Source organism: Zonotrichia albicollis, chromosome 23, assembly GCF_047830755.1.
Source record: "Zonotrichia albicollis isolate bZonAlb1 chromosome 23, bZonAlb1.hap1, whole genome shotgun sequence".
Taxonomy (NCBI): Eukaryota; Metazoa; Chordata; class Aves; order Passeriformes; family Passerellidae; genus Zonotrichia; species Zonotrichia albicollis.
Window position 1 is genome coordinate 1,640,348 of NC_133841.1, and position 13,592 is coordinate 1,653,939.

General features: G+C 41.9%; 1 protein-coding gene across 3 annotated transcripts in view; it reads right to left on the minus strand.

Moving 5' to 3' along the window:
* The window catches only part of MAP3K3 (mitogen-activated protein kinase kinase kinase 3), a 37,390-nt gene extending 26,968 nt beyond the window's left edge, over nucleotides 1-10,422 (minus strand). For 2 of the 3 annotated variants that reach the window (XM_074557714.1, XM_074557713.1), the window contains exons 1-3: nucleotides 10,104-10,422; nucleotides 3,768-3,889; nucleotides 1,545-1,634 (exon numbers count right to left, since the gene is read on the minus strand). In XM_074557714.1, the coding sequence (XP_074413815.1) occupies nucleotides 1,545-1,634; nucleotides 3,768-3,889; nucleotides 10,104-10,107 (216 nt within the window). In that variant the 5' untranslated portion in view covers nucleotides 10,108-10,422. The remainder of the gene's footprint in view (nucleotides 1-1,544; nucleotides 1,635-3,767; nucleotides 3,890-10,103) is intronic. The other variant, XM_074557715.1, reaches the window with a different exon arrangement.
* Nucleotides 10,423-13,592: the final 3,170 nt, after the last annotated feature.

Sequence of the window (13,592 nt, forward strand, 5' to 3'; positions counted from 1 at the left end):
TTTTAGCATTTTAACTTTCCCCATGGAAGCTGAAGCAGACTGTGGAAATAAAGGGCTGATACATGAACACAGCACGTGAGGAATGGAGAAACTGCTGAAGGAGAAAGAGAAGGAAAGGGGTAAAAACAAAGCTGCAATTTTTGTAAACTGACACTTCAACAGAGGACATTGAAATAATATTTAAAAAAAAATAATCTATCTTTAACACTGCATGGAAAAAATTTGAAATTCAGTCCTAATTGCTTATTAATCTGAAGGCAATTTTCTTTAGGCATGCTCAGAGCATGCATGGCAGAAAACAGAGAGGGAATGGGCTACATTTTCTATTCCTACTCCTATTTTTGAATTTTTATTCCTATTTATTATTCCTTATTCTTAAGACATGGACTAAATCTCTGCTTTTGCAAAAATGCAGCCCCTGAAACTCAGAGTTACAATCAGGCTGATTCTGTGCCACCTTTTAAAGTTCTAAGGTTTCAGCAAAGGGATCATCACCACTACCTGATAGTTAAAAGCACTGACTGTGCAACCTGTGCAGTCACTGTAAACTCAGAAGATGCTGGGTGGCATGCAAGAGTCAACAAGCTGAACTTTGGACATTGAAGTTCAAATCCCAATTTAGGTCAGAAAGATAAAAATAAAAGGGAAAAACCTACTCTTGATAAGACTCCATCATTTCTGCTGCACAATTTATGTGATTGGAATAGATTAAGCCATCTGTGAAAGCCTCAGACAATTCCTTATTCTTAAGACATGGACTAAATCTCTGCTTTTGCAAAAATGCAGCTCCTGAAACTCAGAGTTACAAACAGGCTGATTCTGTGCCACCTTTTAAAGTTCTAAGGTTTCAGCAAAGGGATCATCACCACTACCTGATAGTTAAAAGCACTGACTGTGCAACCTGTGAAGTCACTGTAAACTCAGAAGATGCTGGGTGGCATGCAAGAGTCAACAAGCTGAACTTTCAACTCTGGACATTGAAGTTCAAATCCCAATTTAGGTCAGAAAGATAAAAATAAAAGGGAAAAACCTACTCTTGATAAGACTCCATCATTTCTGCTGCACAATTTATGTGATTGGAATAGATTAAGCCATCTGTGAAAGCCTCAGACAATAGGCAATCATACATCTAGGAACTTCAAAAAAAAAAAAAAAACGTGGCCAGGAAATGCTCTTTAGCTGGAGGAAGTTTCTGGCAGGCCCAGGGGTGAAGAATGCAGCTCAAAAGGACCCACGGAGTCCCTGGGAGCACACGGAATTCCTGCAGGGCTGCACCAGGGAAAATGAACCTCCCAACCCCAGCAGTGACCAGCTGCAGCTGGGCCACTCACACGGCACTTTAAACAGTGGTTTTTGCATGTAGGAAGAGAAAAAACTTAGTCTAGAATTACTCCAAAATGAAAAAAAAATAATCAACAGAACCCCTGTAATTGATCAATAAAGGAACAATGCAGCAAACAGCACAGGAATAACATGAAGTCACTGCACAAAGACATATTCCTAATTTGTAACTGCTAATAAGGAAATGAAGTTGGTTTTCTTACCGGAATTTTTTTTTCTTCCACTGCAGAGGCACACTGGTTCATTATTGCAGGGCTGCCCAAGAGGGGGGGACTGCTGGCATTGTGTTTTTTCTTTAAAATAGAATAAAATCACTTTAAAAAATTGGAAATATGACTGTGTAATCAGAAAGCCACCTGTTAAGTTTTTTTAGCTGGGCAGACCAAGCCCCATTAAAAATACATATGGGGAGAATGCAGTATACATATATGTATAATGTAATATATATTAAATATTTTATTAAACGACATAAATGTATAGCATATTTAATATATACAGTTTATATGACATTATACCCATGATATTTTTTATGAGGCAGAGCAAGTCTCATAAAAAATACATATGGGGAGAATGCAGTATACATACATGTATAATGTAATATATATTAAATATTTTATTAAACTACATAAATGTATAGTATATCTAATATATACAGTTTATACAGTATACATATATGTATAATGTAATATATATTAAATATTTTATTAAATGACATAAATGTACAGCATATATAATATATAGTTTATACAGTATACATATATGTATAATGCAATATATATTAAATATTTTATTAAACTACATAAATGTATAGCATATATAATATATACAGTTTATATGACATTATACCCATGATATTTTTTATGAGGCAGAGCAAGCCTCATAAAAAATACATATGGGGAGAATACAGTATACATACATGTATAAAGCAATATATATAAAATATTTTATTAAACTACATAAATGCATAGCATATATAATATATACAGTTTATACATTATACATACATGTATAATGTAATATATATTAAATATTTTATTAAACTACATAAATGTATAGCATAATATATATTAAGTATTTTATTAAACTACATAAATGTATAGCATATATAATATATATAGTTTATGCAGTATACATACATGTATAATGCAATATATATTAAGTATTTTATTAAACTACACAAATGTATAGCATATATAATATATAGTTTATACAGTATACATACATGTATAATGCAATATATTAAATATTTTATTAAACTACGTAAATGTATAGTATATATAATATATATAGTTTATACAGTATACATATATGTATAATGTAATATATATTAAGTATTTTATTAAACTACATAAATGTATAGCATAATATATATTAAGTATTTTATTAAACGACATAAATGTATAGCATATATAATATATATAGTTTATACAGTATACATATATGTATAGCATAATATATATTAAGTATTTTATTAAACGACATAAATGTATAGCATATCTAATATATATACAGTTTATACAGTATAGCATATATAATATATATAGTTTATACAGTATACATATATGTATAATGCAATATATATTAAATATTTTATTAAATGACATAAATGTATAGCATATCTAATATATACAGTTTATGCAGTATACATACATGTATAATGTAATATATATTAAATATTTTATTAAACTACATAAATGTACAGCAAATTTAATATATACAGTTTATATGACATTATACCCATGATATTTTTTATGAGGCAGAGCAAGCCTCATAAAAAATACATATGGGGAGAATGCAGTATACATACATGTATAATGTAATATATATTAAATATTTTATTAAACTACATAAATGTATAGCATATATAATATATATAGTTTATACAGTATACATACATGTATAATGCAATATATATTAAATATTTTATTAAACTACATAAATGTATAGCATATCTAATATATATACAGTTTATACAGTATAGCATATATAATATATATAGTTTATACAGTATACATATATGTATAATGTAATATATATTAAGTATTTTATTAAACTAGATAAATGTATAGCATATATAATATACAGTTTATGCAGTATACATACATGTATAATGCAATATATATTAAGTATTTTATTAAACGACATAAATGTATAGCATATCTAATATATATACAGTTTATACAGTATACATATATGTATAATGTAATATATTAAATATTTTATTAAACTACATAAATGTATAGTATATATAATATATATAGTTTATACAGTATACATATATGTATAATGTAATATATATTAAGTATTTTATTAAACTACATAAATGTATAGCATAATATATATTAAGTATTTTATTAAACGACATAAATGTATAGCATATCCAATATATACACAGTTTATATGACATTCTACCCATGGTATTTTACCTGTCTGTTGGAGTGAGCAGTGTCCTTATTCTTCATGGTGTCATACCCGGGCAGGCGGTGGCGCCTGCCCATCTGCAGCGCCACCAGGTCCTTCATGATGGACTTCAAGGCCTCTTGTTCATCTGTCATGCACAAGAATTTCAGGATTAAGTTGTCTGGGTGAGCACCAACCATGACATTTCTGCAGCTCTGGCACTTCTACATTGGTTTTCTGCTGGCTCATACAACAGCAATCCTTTTTAGGATCTTTGCAAATACACTGTGATTTAATTTAGTCATAAAAAAGCCCAAAATTAACTGAATATCATGACAGATAAATGTTAAGTCACTCATCCAATATCATAGAAGGATCTGGGCAGAGTACAGGTGAGAATGAATATCCCCAGCCCCTAATTCTGTTCAAAAGTCTTCACAACAAACAGCAAAACCTGGACAGATTTGCTAGACCATCACAGGTCATTTAGGAAGGGCAAGCAGATGTGCTTCTGCAAAGGAAAACCTGGGAAAAGTCTGTTCTTTCCCATTTTATGTCCTGTTAACTGAATTCTTGCCTGCTAGTGGAACAAACCAAGGCCAGCAGAAAGAGAAATGAAAATCTGGACAAAGATTCATCTTGGAGTATCTGTGAACACAAATCCACTTGCACTGATTGCCCCAGCACGTTCCTCTCCTCCCTCAGAACAAGCTGATGGAATCAAATTCAAACCATTTGATGAGATTTCAAGATCTGCTGAGCAGGTTCAAGTTGTCCAGCACTAGGAACACTGTCTGCTGGCACAGTACAATGCAGCAGGTTCAATTCAAGGCTTCTTGCCTTGCAGCAATATAAAAACACACAGTGATTTTTTTTCCTTGTATGTTCCACTAAGAATTACTTTCTGAAGATTCCTGATGTAACCAATTTAAAATATTCTCTCCCATTGCCTGTTTGCTTTGAGAAGTGGTATTTAGCAAAATTTTGTGGTTAGAGAAAAAAAGATGTAAACAGAGACAAATGCAGAGTAGCTGTGATGGATGGTAGATGAAGCTATGGAAATTAATCCTTTCCTTGAGCAAGGATAAGGACTTTAAATTCCTTGATAATGCACAAGGTAAAGGAAGCTGCCAAGTGCAGTTCTGCCCAAAGTGGGACTGCAGTGGGCACTTGGCTGCCAGGCACTAACAAAGCAGCACCTCATGCTGGCACTGCTCCTGGCACACTCCTGCCCTCTGCCCTGCCTGGCTGCTGTCTCACACATCAACACTCTAAAAGGTTTCAGGGATAAAGTGTTGTCTCCTTGGCAAATAATACACTCAGCTAAATCCTTCCTGATATTAAGGCATTACTTAGGCATGGGATTTGAAGCAATGATTTGATCAGCTCTGGATATGCCAAGGAGAATCTGCCCTTTCTAAAAGAGTTTGGGAGGACCTGAACCCCAGATTTGAAAGAAAAGCTTATTTTTATGATAACTGGGATTTTTGGAAGTGATGTGAGCCAGATGAGGTTATCAGTTATCACAGTCCCTCCTTTCTTCCCTCACTCTGTCACTTTGAGAAGTTCAAACTGAAATGAACATTTCTGAAGCAGATTTGTAAATAACTGAAACTCAATTTTAAGAATCCACCATGGCTACACACTCATCCCTGATTCATGGCACTGGTTTGATAGGTAATCACTTGCATTTGGAAGAGCTGTCCTGGAACAGCTGCCGAACATCAAAGGATGGACTGGCTCACACTGGTACTTCCCTGGAAAAGGGACTCAGTGGGACGATTTGTTTCTGCAATTTCGTGTCGTGCATTTGTTCACTCTCCAAAGCAGTCAGCTCATGTTTTATGCAGAAGCCTGGCTTCATAATGCATCAATGTCTGAATAACAAACGAGATTTTCGCAATGCTTAAAGATGACAGATGTGGGACACATACGGCTTGTAAAGCACGCAGGGAGCAGATCCTGCTGAAAGTTAAAAGCAGAATGGGAAAAATACACCTCTTTGGAAGGAGGAAACAGCTGAAGTCCCAGTCAGAACAGAAGTCACACTAGGATTATCTCTGCTAAAACCAATAGTTTCTGCCCAGGTCTGCTTTAGTTTTCACAGGATCCCAAAATGGTTTGGGTTGAAGGAGATTTCAAAGCCCATCCAGTGCCACCCTTGCCATGGCAGGGACACCTTCCATTGTCCCAGACTGCTCCGAAGCCTGTCCAGCCTGGCCTTGGGATCCAGGGGCATCCTCACCCTCAGAGGGAGGAATTTCTTCCCAACATCCCATCCATCCCTGTCCCCTGGCAGTGGAAGCCATTCCCTGTATCCTGTTCACTTGTAAAGTCTCTCTCCATTTTTCTTGCAGGCTCTCTTCAGGCACTGGAACCAAGTCCTAACTTGCTCCTGAGAGCACCCAACATCTGAGATACATCCACTGTGCACTCCACAGTGTTACACCAGAAACATCAAGCCTAGACCAGATTGTAAAATAGAAGGAAAAGAAATCTCCCAATGCATCTGCAGAAGGTGTTAATTACAGAAAAAAAAAAAATCTTAAAAAAGGAATGCAGAGCAGAGAATATAAAAAAATCCAAATCAAAACCCAGCAAATCTCTGCTGTCCAAGACAAGCCAAATGAGACAATAACCACATTGTGGCAGTGGAGAAGGGAGAGCACTCCTTGACATTCCAACTGCATGTAAAAGAAGCAAGTGGTGTAAGTAACACAACCAAAGCAAGAGGCTGCTTTTTGAGAAGCACATCAGCCAAAGGAAATAAGTGCTGGGATCTATCTCAGCACTAAGTAACCCCTTGTGGGATGAAAATGGGAAGAAACAGCTGTGAATGAAGCTAAAGTTCCAGGTAGGCAATGGCACAACTTTTTCCTTTTTTTTTTTTTTTAAGTTTCCAACTTTACAGTTGAACATTTAACCTTTTACCTTAACTGGAGTGTCTCCAATTTACTGGTATTTGATGGTATTAAGAACAGCCTTGGAGTCACCTGGCAGACAAAGGCTGAAACTGTGCACAACAAAACACTACATCCTATGGGCTGGAACATCCCTGATGTTCCTACCACCCAAAACACTCAGGGAAGAGCTGGGATACAAGTTTTCCACTACAGTGCAGTTTGGGTTTGGCCAGATACCAGGAGGATGAAGAAGAGCTTGTCTTGGCAGAGTTCCTTTGGGCAAGAAGCAAACGAGCTATGAAAGCAGTTTATAGCTGAGGGCTGATGACAAGAAATCAAATCCATCAAAGAACAGGTCTGAGAGTAAGAATTCTGCTCCAAACAGCATCATCACTGGAAAACACAGATCAATGGTTGGCTGCAGGTGTTCTAGCCCAGGTTCCAGGCTGTGTGGAGTCAGCAGTCACTTGCTGGTGGCACAGAGGACACATCCAGCCAACTGTGTGCTCTCTATTACAGATTGCAGCCTGGCTGTGAAGGGAATTCATTTATTAGCTGAGGCAATTTGTGAACTGACAACACAAACTCTGAAGAGCAGCATCTGGCAAACACCAGAGCTCAGGGTGGGATTGCTGGGGTGTCCTGAGCAGGACCAGGAGCTGGATTCCACCATCCCTGTGGGTCCCTCCCAACTCAGATATTCTACAAACCCCTGCAAGCTCTGTATCTATCTCACTGCAGTCATTCTAACACCAGAATATTATTTATCTTCATAAAATGGGAACACTCAATGTTCTAACAAAGGGGATGGAACAACTTCAGCTGAGTTTAAATCTTATTATACATTTTTAATACTCTTACACTGAGCTGTTGGTTCCCTACTACTGAACCATACATCCTGTAATCCATCCCTATGCTGATGAGGTAGGACATGACAGAGTATTTATCTCGTAAAAGGATAAAATAAAGTCAAATACTGATCTGAGCTTGCACAGGAAGAAGTGCATCTGGTGAGGACAGCAGTGTGATGGATTTAATGCTGAGAAGCATGAATATTCTTTAGTTCCATCCCAACACAGCATTTCCATAGACTGACTTGGAGAAGCACGAGGAGCAGCCTTACATTAACTGCACAATGCAGAAGCTGCTACAAATGAAAATGAAGCAATTTTTGGAGCACTGAGAGACCCTGTTTTGCCTGGTCTCCAGTAGGTCTGGGAAACACAGCTCTGCTTTGTGCGGGAAAGATGTTGTCCAGGAAATGCTTTTCATGTTTTAAAAACTACACTCAAGGATTTTTATAACTTCGATAAAAGCGAACTGCTGCTCACAGAGAAAGTTGTTCCTCCCCACAAAGCATTTACTTCAGCCAATCCCTGGTTTGTTACACAGGTCTGAACAAGTCGGAAATGGAAACAGTTTAGAAAAAGAACAAAAAAAAAAATAAAAATCACAAAGTTAGAACAGCAGAAGTATCTGCATATGTCTGTGAACCTCCCTAGTCCAGGATCATGTTTTAGATGGTGTCACAGTGGGACACATGATCCCATATCATGGAAAAGAGAAAGAAGTGAACACATCTGTGTGTTTGCTATCCACCACCACAACAGCAAAGCTGCTTTGGGTAAGTGATTGGCAGATATGGGGGCAATGAGGAAATTTTACACAAATTGTGTCCATGTTAGAGGTCCCAAAAAAGCCTTGAAATGTTTCATTTTGAGTAATTTGCTGTGGGCAGTTTTAGTGGTACCAAAACGCTGCTGTGTGCAAGCTTTAGGAAATCACTAACAACCCGGTTTGTAGAGTGAGAGGAAAAATCAGAGCTCTCTATGAGGCTTATCACTGCGGGATATATTCAGGGTCCCCGTTCTCACTCACAGGTTAAAGGAAAAGTCCGGGATTTGGGATTTGAGCCGGTGCTAACCTGCAGGCTCAGCCCCGCTCCCTCGGTGCGTGTGAGCCAAGGGAAGGAAGTGACACAGGCAGGAAAAGCCGGCGGAGGGGAAGGCTGCAGGAGCAGGGCCTGCTCCCCACAGGCAGCCCTGCACACCTCGGGGCTCCCCAGCCTGCCAAGGAGGTAAAAAACCCTCAGGGATCGTCCAAAACCCGCTCAGGTGAGCGCCGGCTGCACCGCTGAGTCCCAACACTGCACACATCCCTCAGGTGGGTCAAACACCACATCAAAGAGAGGCAGAGCATCGTGTACAGCCCATCATCCACCATTAATCAGATTATTTGGTCACAGCTGCTGAATGAATTCAGGTTTTGCCCATTGCAAAGGGAAAATCTGCTTGCAGCTGCGCCATGGTACGCGCAATGCTATGGTGGAGTGGTCCATGAAATTGTATTTTTTCATTCTGTGCTCACATGTTTACAAACACAGGTCCAACTGCTATTGGAAAACGTTTTCATGGAAATGCAAGTTCCTACTTCTAAACCATTTTAAGTTTATGAAGCACCCTGCTGCTCCAAACAGAGTGGATTACACTATTCCTCTTTGTAGCAGAGAAATCTAGCGAGGGTTTTGCATGAATTTGTTGTATTTACCAAATCAAAACAGAGTAAAGAGATACTGAAGTAGTTGTAGAACAACATTTGCAATGCTTTTTGAATTTAAAGTATAAAAGTTAATTATGTACACAGACTAAATGAAGGAGAGTCTCAGAAACCCAAATTTGGTTGTGGGGAAGAAACATTTAAGCTGTAGCCCATGAAGCCATGAAACTCCAGACTTAGAAAAGCAGGAGTTTCCTTGCCAATATGCAAGTACGAGTAAGTTCTGGTTTAGACCAATTAAAAGTTTAATTCTAGCACCTCTAAGTTGAAAAAGAATTAGGAAGCACAAGACCCCCTCCATAAGCAGTTCTTTATACAGGACATACAGTCCAAATCCAAATTATTTTGAATTAATCAATCCAATTCAGTCACGGCAGCTCCTCATAACAACGTTTTCCTCTTGAAAAAGAGTTCTTCCAACTCCTTTGCTTGTTTTTACATGTTGCTGTCTGGGCTGAGAATGGCAAACGAGAACTCGGGGGGAGCTCCATAAAGGACAATCTATTTTGATGGACTCCCAAACGACATTTAATAATAGAAATCTCCCTGATTAAGCTTGAGCACAGCAACTCCCGTCTCAAGCAGAGCCAACTTCTGGAGGCTGGAGGAGCCCCTTGAGCTCAGCCCGGCCCGCTGCTCCCGCCGGCGCGTCTGGCCAAGTTCGCTACCGGCCCGGGGCACCGCACGTATCGGCAAACACCGATTGTCACCATTTTAACCAAATCCTTGAAAATCCACCGCTCCCCGCGGCGCTGCCGCTGCCGGGCCCGCCCGCGCCGGCCCCGCAGCACCGACAGCGGCCCGGAGCGGGGCCCGGCCGAGCCCCCGCCGCCCCTTCCCGCCCGCAGCGGCCCCGGCCCATGACGCGGCCCCGGCTCCCGGGGCTTCTCCGCCGCTCCTCACCCATGTCTGCGGGCGGCGGCCCCGCTCACGGCGGGCGCTGCGGGACGGCGCTGTCACCGCCGCGGCTCCATGGCGGCCGGGCCGAGGGGGAGGGCTCAGAGCCGCCGCCGCCGCCGCCACATTCCCAGGCCCCGCGCCGCCGCCTCCTCCTCCCGGCGGCCGCGCTCCGGGAGCGGCGGGCGGGGGCGGGAGGGCGCAGGCGCTGCCGGTGCGTCCCGGTGCCCCCGGTCCGTGCGGGCCGGCCCCGCCGCCGCCGCCCGCAAAACAAACCGCTCGGCGGCCGCCGCGCACCCGCCGCCTCCTGCCAATCACAGCGGCACCCGCCGCCGCCCGCCAATCGGCGCCGCCGGGGCGCACACCCGACGGCGCGGCTGGCCAATGGGAGCGCGAGGAGCCGCTCCGCCAGCCCCGCCTTCCCGCGGAGCCGGCTGTCAATCACGGGGGCCCATTGCGCCGCGGCAGAGCCACGCCCCCGCCCGTCAGGAGGCGGGGCATATCAAACCACGCCCCCTTAATGCTATCAATCAGGATGACTGACGTCGGCGCGCCCCCGCCCCCAGCAGGCAGTGGGGCCGGGTCCAGAAAAGAGAATAGAAAAGGAAAAATGGAATTTTGTCCTTCTGCCCGTGCTGTACCTGCAGTAAAGCACCTCCGGGAATCCAGCCACAGGGTGTATGAGAAGAAATGTCCCCTTCAAATGACCTAATGAATTATAATTAAAAAATCGTGCTAGATTGCATGATTGCATGTCTGATGCAACTGCTGGGTAACTCCGTTCACACACCACCATGTGCTACTGTCATCACCCAGTCTAAGCCAGGAATTCCACTGAATCAGAAATACTTTGGGTTGGAAGGGACCTTAAAGAGCATCTCATTCTCCTTGTGTTTAAATCAAATTATACCTTTTAAACAACGCCCAGCCTGCTCTTTCCCAGCATGTGTCCATTGCACCTGCAGGGTGGCATTTCCATGGCGTGTTTTCCACCAAAGGAACAGCAGAAGGGGTTTGTTGTTTTGAAGAGGAGCCCAGCCCTGACTCCCCGTGGTGGCCAGGGCTGCCCTGCAGCTGGGAACCCCACCTGGAGCAGATGTTCCAGCTGCTGCTTCTGCATCTGCCCAGGGTCTGGGAGTGGCTTTGCTCACAAACAGCACGGCAGCAATGTCAGAGGGGTCAGGGAACCCGGATAAGACACATGGAGAAGAAAACTAGACTGGAAAGGGAAATAGCTCAAAAGTGTGAACAAGTGCAGGAATCAACCTACCCATCAGGAGGAATTTGGGACTTAGTCAAAACATGACAACATTATCTGTCACATAATTTATTTTTATTTTTATTTTTTTAACTGTTGAGGTAATAAAAAGCTCTTAGAGTGTCATCCCAGGTCGACACAGAAATAGGAAAAGGGACCCACAGACCCAGCCACTTCCCCTTCTTAATACAAGTCTTGTGTTTGTGGTATCAAGCTGGTAGCTTTTTGTCCCTGCTCCAATTTGAATTCCTCTCTCATTTGACAGCATCACTATCGATCTTGGAACCACTTTTTGACATTCTTTTTCACAGCTTCATGATGGCTTATCGCTATCCTTTACCAACCTCTACATCTCAGTTTCCTTTCCTCACTAATTCCCAATAAAATACTCCACAGATTTCTCCTTGTCCATAAATTCACATCCTTGCACTCTCTGCTGCTACATTTAATCTCGTCTCTATTTCTCACACTTCAGTCATCCAATCTCCAAGACACTCCAGCTCCCTCATATTATTAAAGCCTCCCACTTTGGTTCATCACCAAATTTGATTTTAATGCTTGCTCTTTGTGCCAGGATCATTATAAAAAGCCTTTTCTAAGAGAGGTAAGATCCCACCCCATGCCCTGGGAGGCAGAAATTCAGTATCAATTCCCCACTGCACCAGCCCTGATTTCCACTCCATCATCACCTCGCCATTTGCTATTTCTGCCTATCTTGTCCTGCTAAATTATTTCATGTCCTTTGTGCAGAAACTTGCTTTGCTGAGTCCAGAAGATGTTAGAGCAGCGAGTGGCAGCTTGTGACAGGAGGCAGCAGCTCCTGGCAGATGGCAGGGACACCCACCCTGGTGGAGCTCACTCTTCCCCTCTCCCACTGCCCAGCGTGTCTGGGTTCCACTGAAGCTTCCCTGCACCTCTTACCAGATTGAAAATAGAATGATTTGTCCTTAACAGCTCATCACTTCACCCACCTGTCAAGCCTAATGTGTAAACCAACAGATTTATCTCTTGGTTTGTGGTTTCCCCATTTTACAGACATTCTCACATCACTATCTACATGCAAGTGCCATCAGGACTTTTTTTGGACCACTACAGACCCTCACACTTTTTTTTTTTTCCTTGACAAGCTGGTAAATCCTTCCTGAACTGCAATCCAACTTTCTACCAAAATAAGTGCCCCTTTTTTTGTGTAATTTGAGAAAAAATTAATAATTCCTTTCTTTTACTGTGTACTTAATGCTGTGCTGGAATCACAGAATCCCAGAAGGGTTTGGGTTGAAGGAGACTTCAAACCCCATCCAGTGCCACCCCTGCCATGGCAGGGACACTTTCCACTGTCCCAGGCTGCTCCAAACCCTGGCCAGCCTGGTTTTGGGCACTGCCAGGGATCCAGGGCCTGCCCACCCTGCCAGGGAGGAAATATCCCATCAAATCCTTCTTTCTATCAGTCTGAACCCAGTTCTCCTTGCCCTGCCATTACAGTTCCTGATGAGGATCAGGTTATTTATTTTATTTTCCATGGTTTTCCACCCTGATTGTCCACATCCTTCCAAAGCTGCAGCTTTCCAGCAGAGAAGCTTCACTCCTGTAAACAGCAACTGCAGAACAGGCTTAATTCTTGAATTTATTCATTTAACGTAAAATCATCAGTAAAGATATTCACAGAGACTCTCCAGGAGCTCCTCTGTTTCCAGTCAGCCCATTTGTATGAAAGGAACTTTATAGAGCTTAATTCTTTAACGCTGTCACGCAGCATCAGCTAAGGAAAGGAAGTGTAATCCCTATTTTAGGGACTTAAGGGCATTGCACAGAGAGACAGTGGCTTGTTAGAAGTTACACAGGAAGTCTGGAGTAGACCTTTGGGATTTAGCTCTTGGCACCTTTTCCTAGTGTCTTAATCACTATGCCATCATCTTATTTTCTATTGTGGTAGTATTTCCATTTTCTGAAGCATACCTGACTCAAAGAGCCCCTTTTCCTTGCTATCAGATGTACTATTTCTTCTTTCCTTCCTGCTTCCCTTCTTGTTTGGGTAGACACATCCTTCCTGGGGAGCAGAGCAGGCTCCAGGCTGAGCCTTGTCCCATGCCAAACCTTCCTTATTCTACATCTTGGATTCCAGAGCCACAGCAGGGAGTGAGGAGGAGAAACCCTGTAAACAGAACCGGAGAATCCTTGAATGCTTTGGGTTGGAAGGATTTAAATCCCATCCATGCCACCCCTGCCATGGCAGGGAC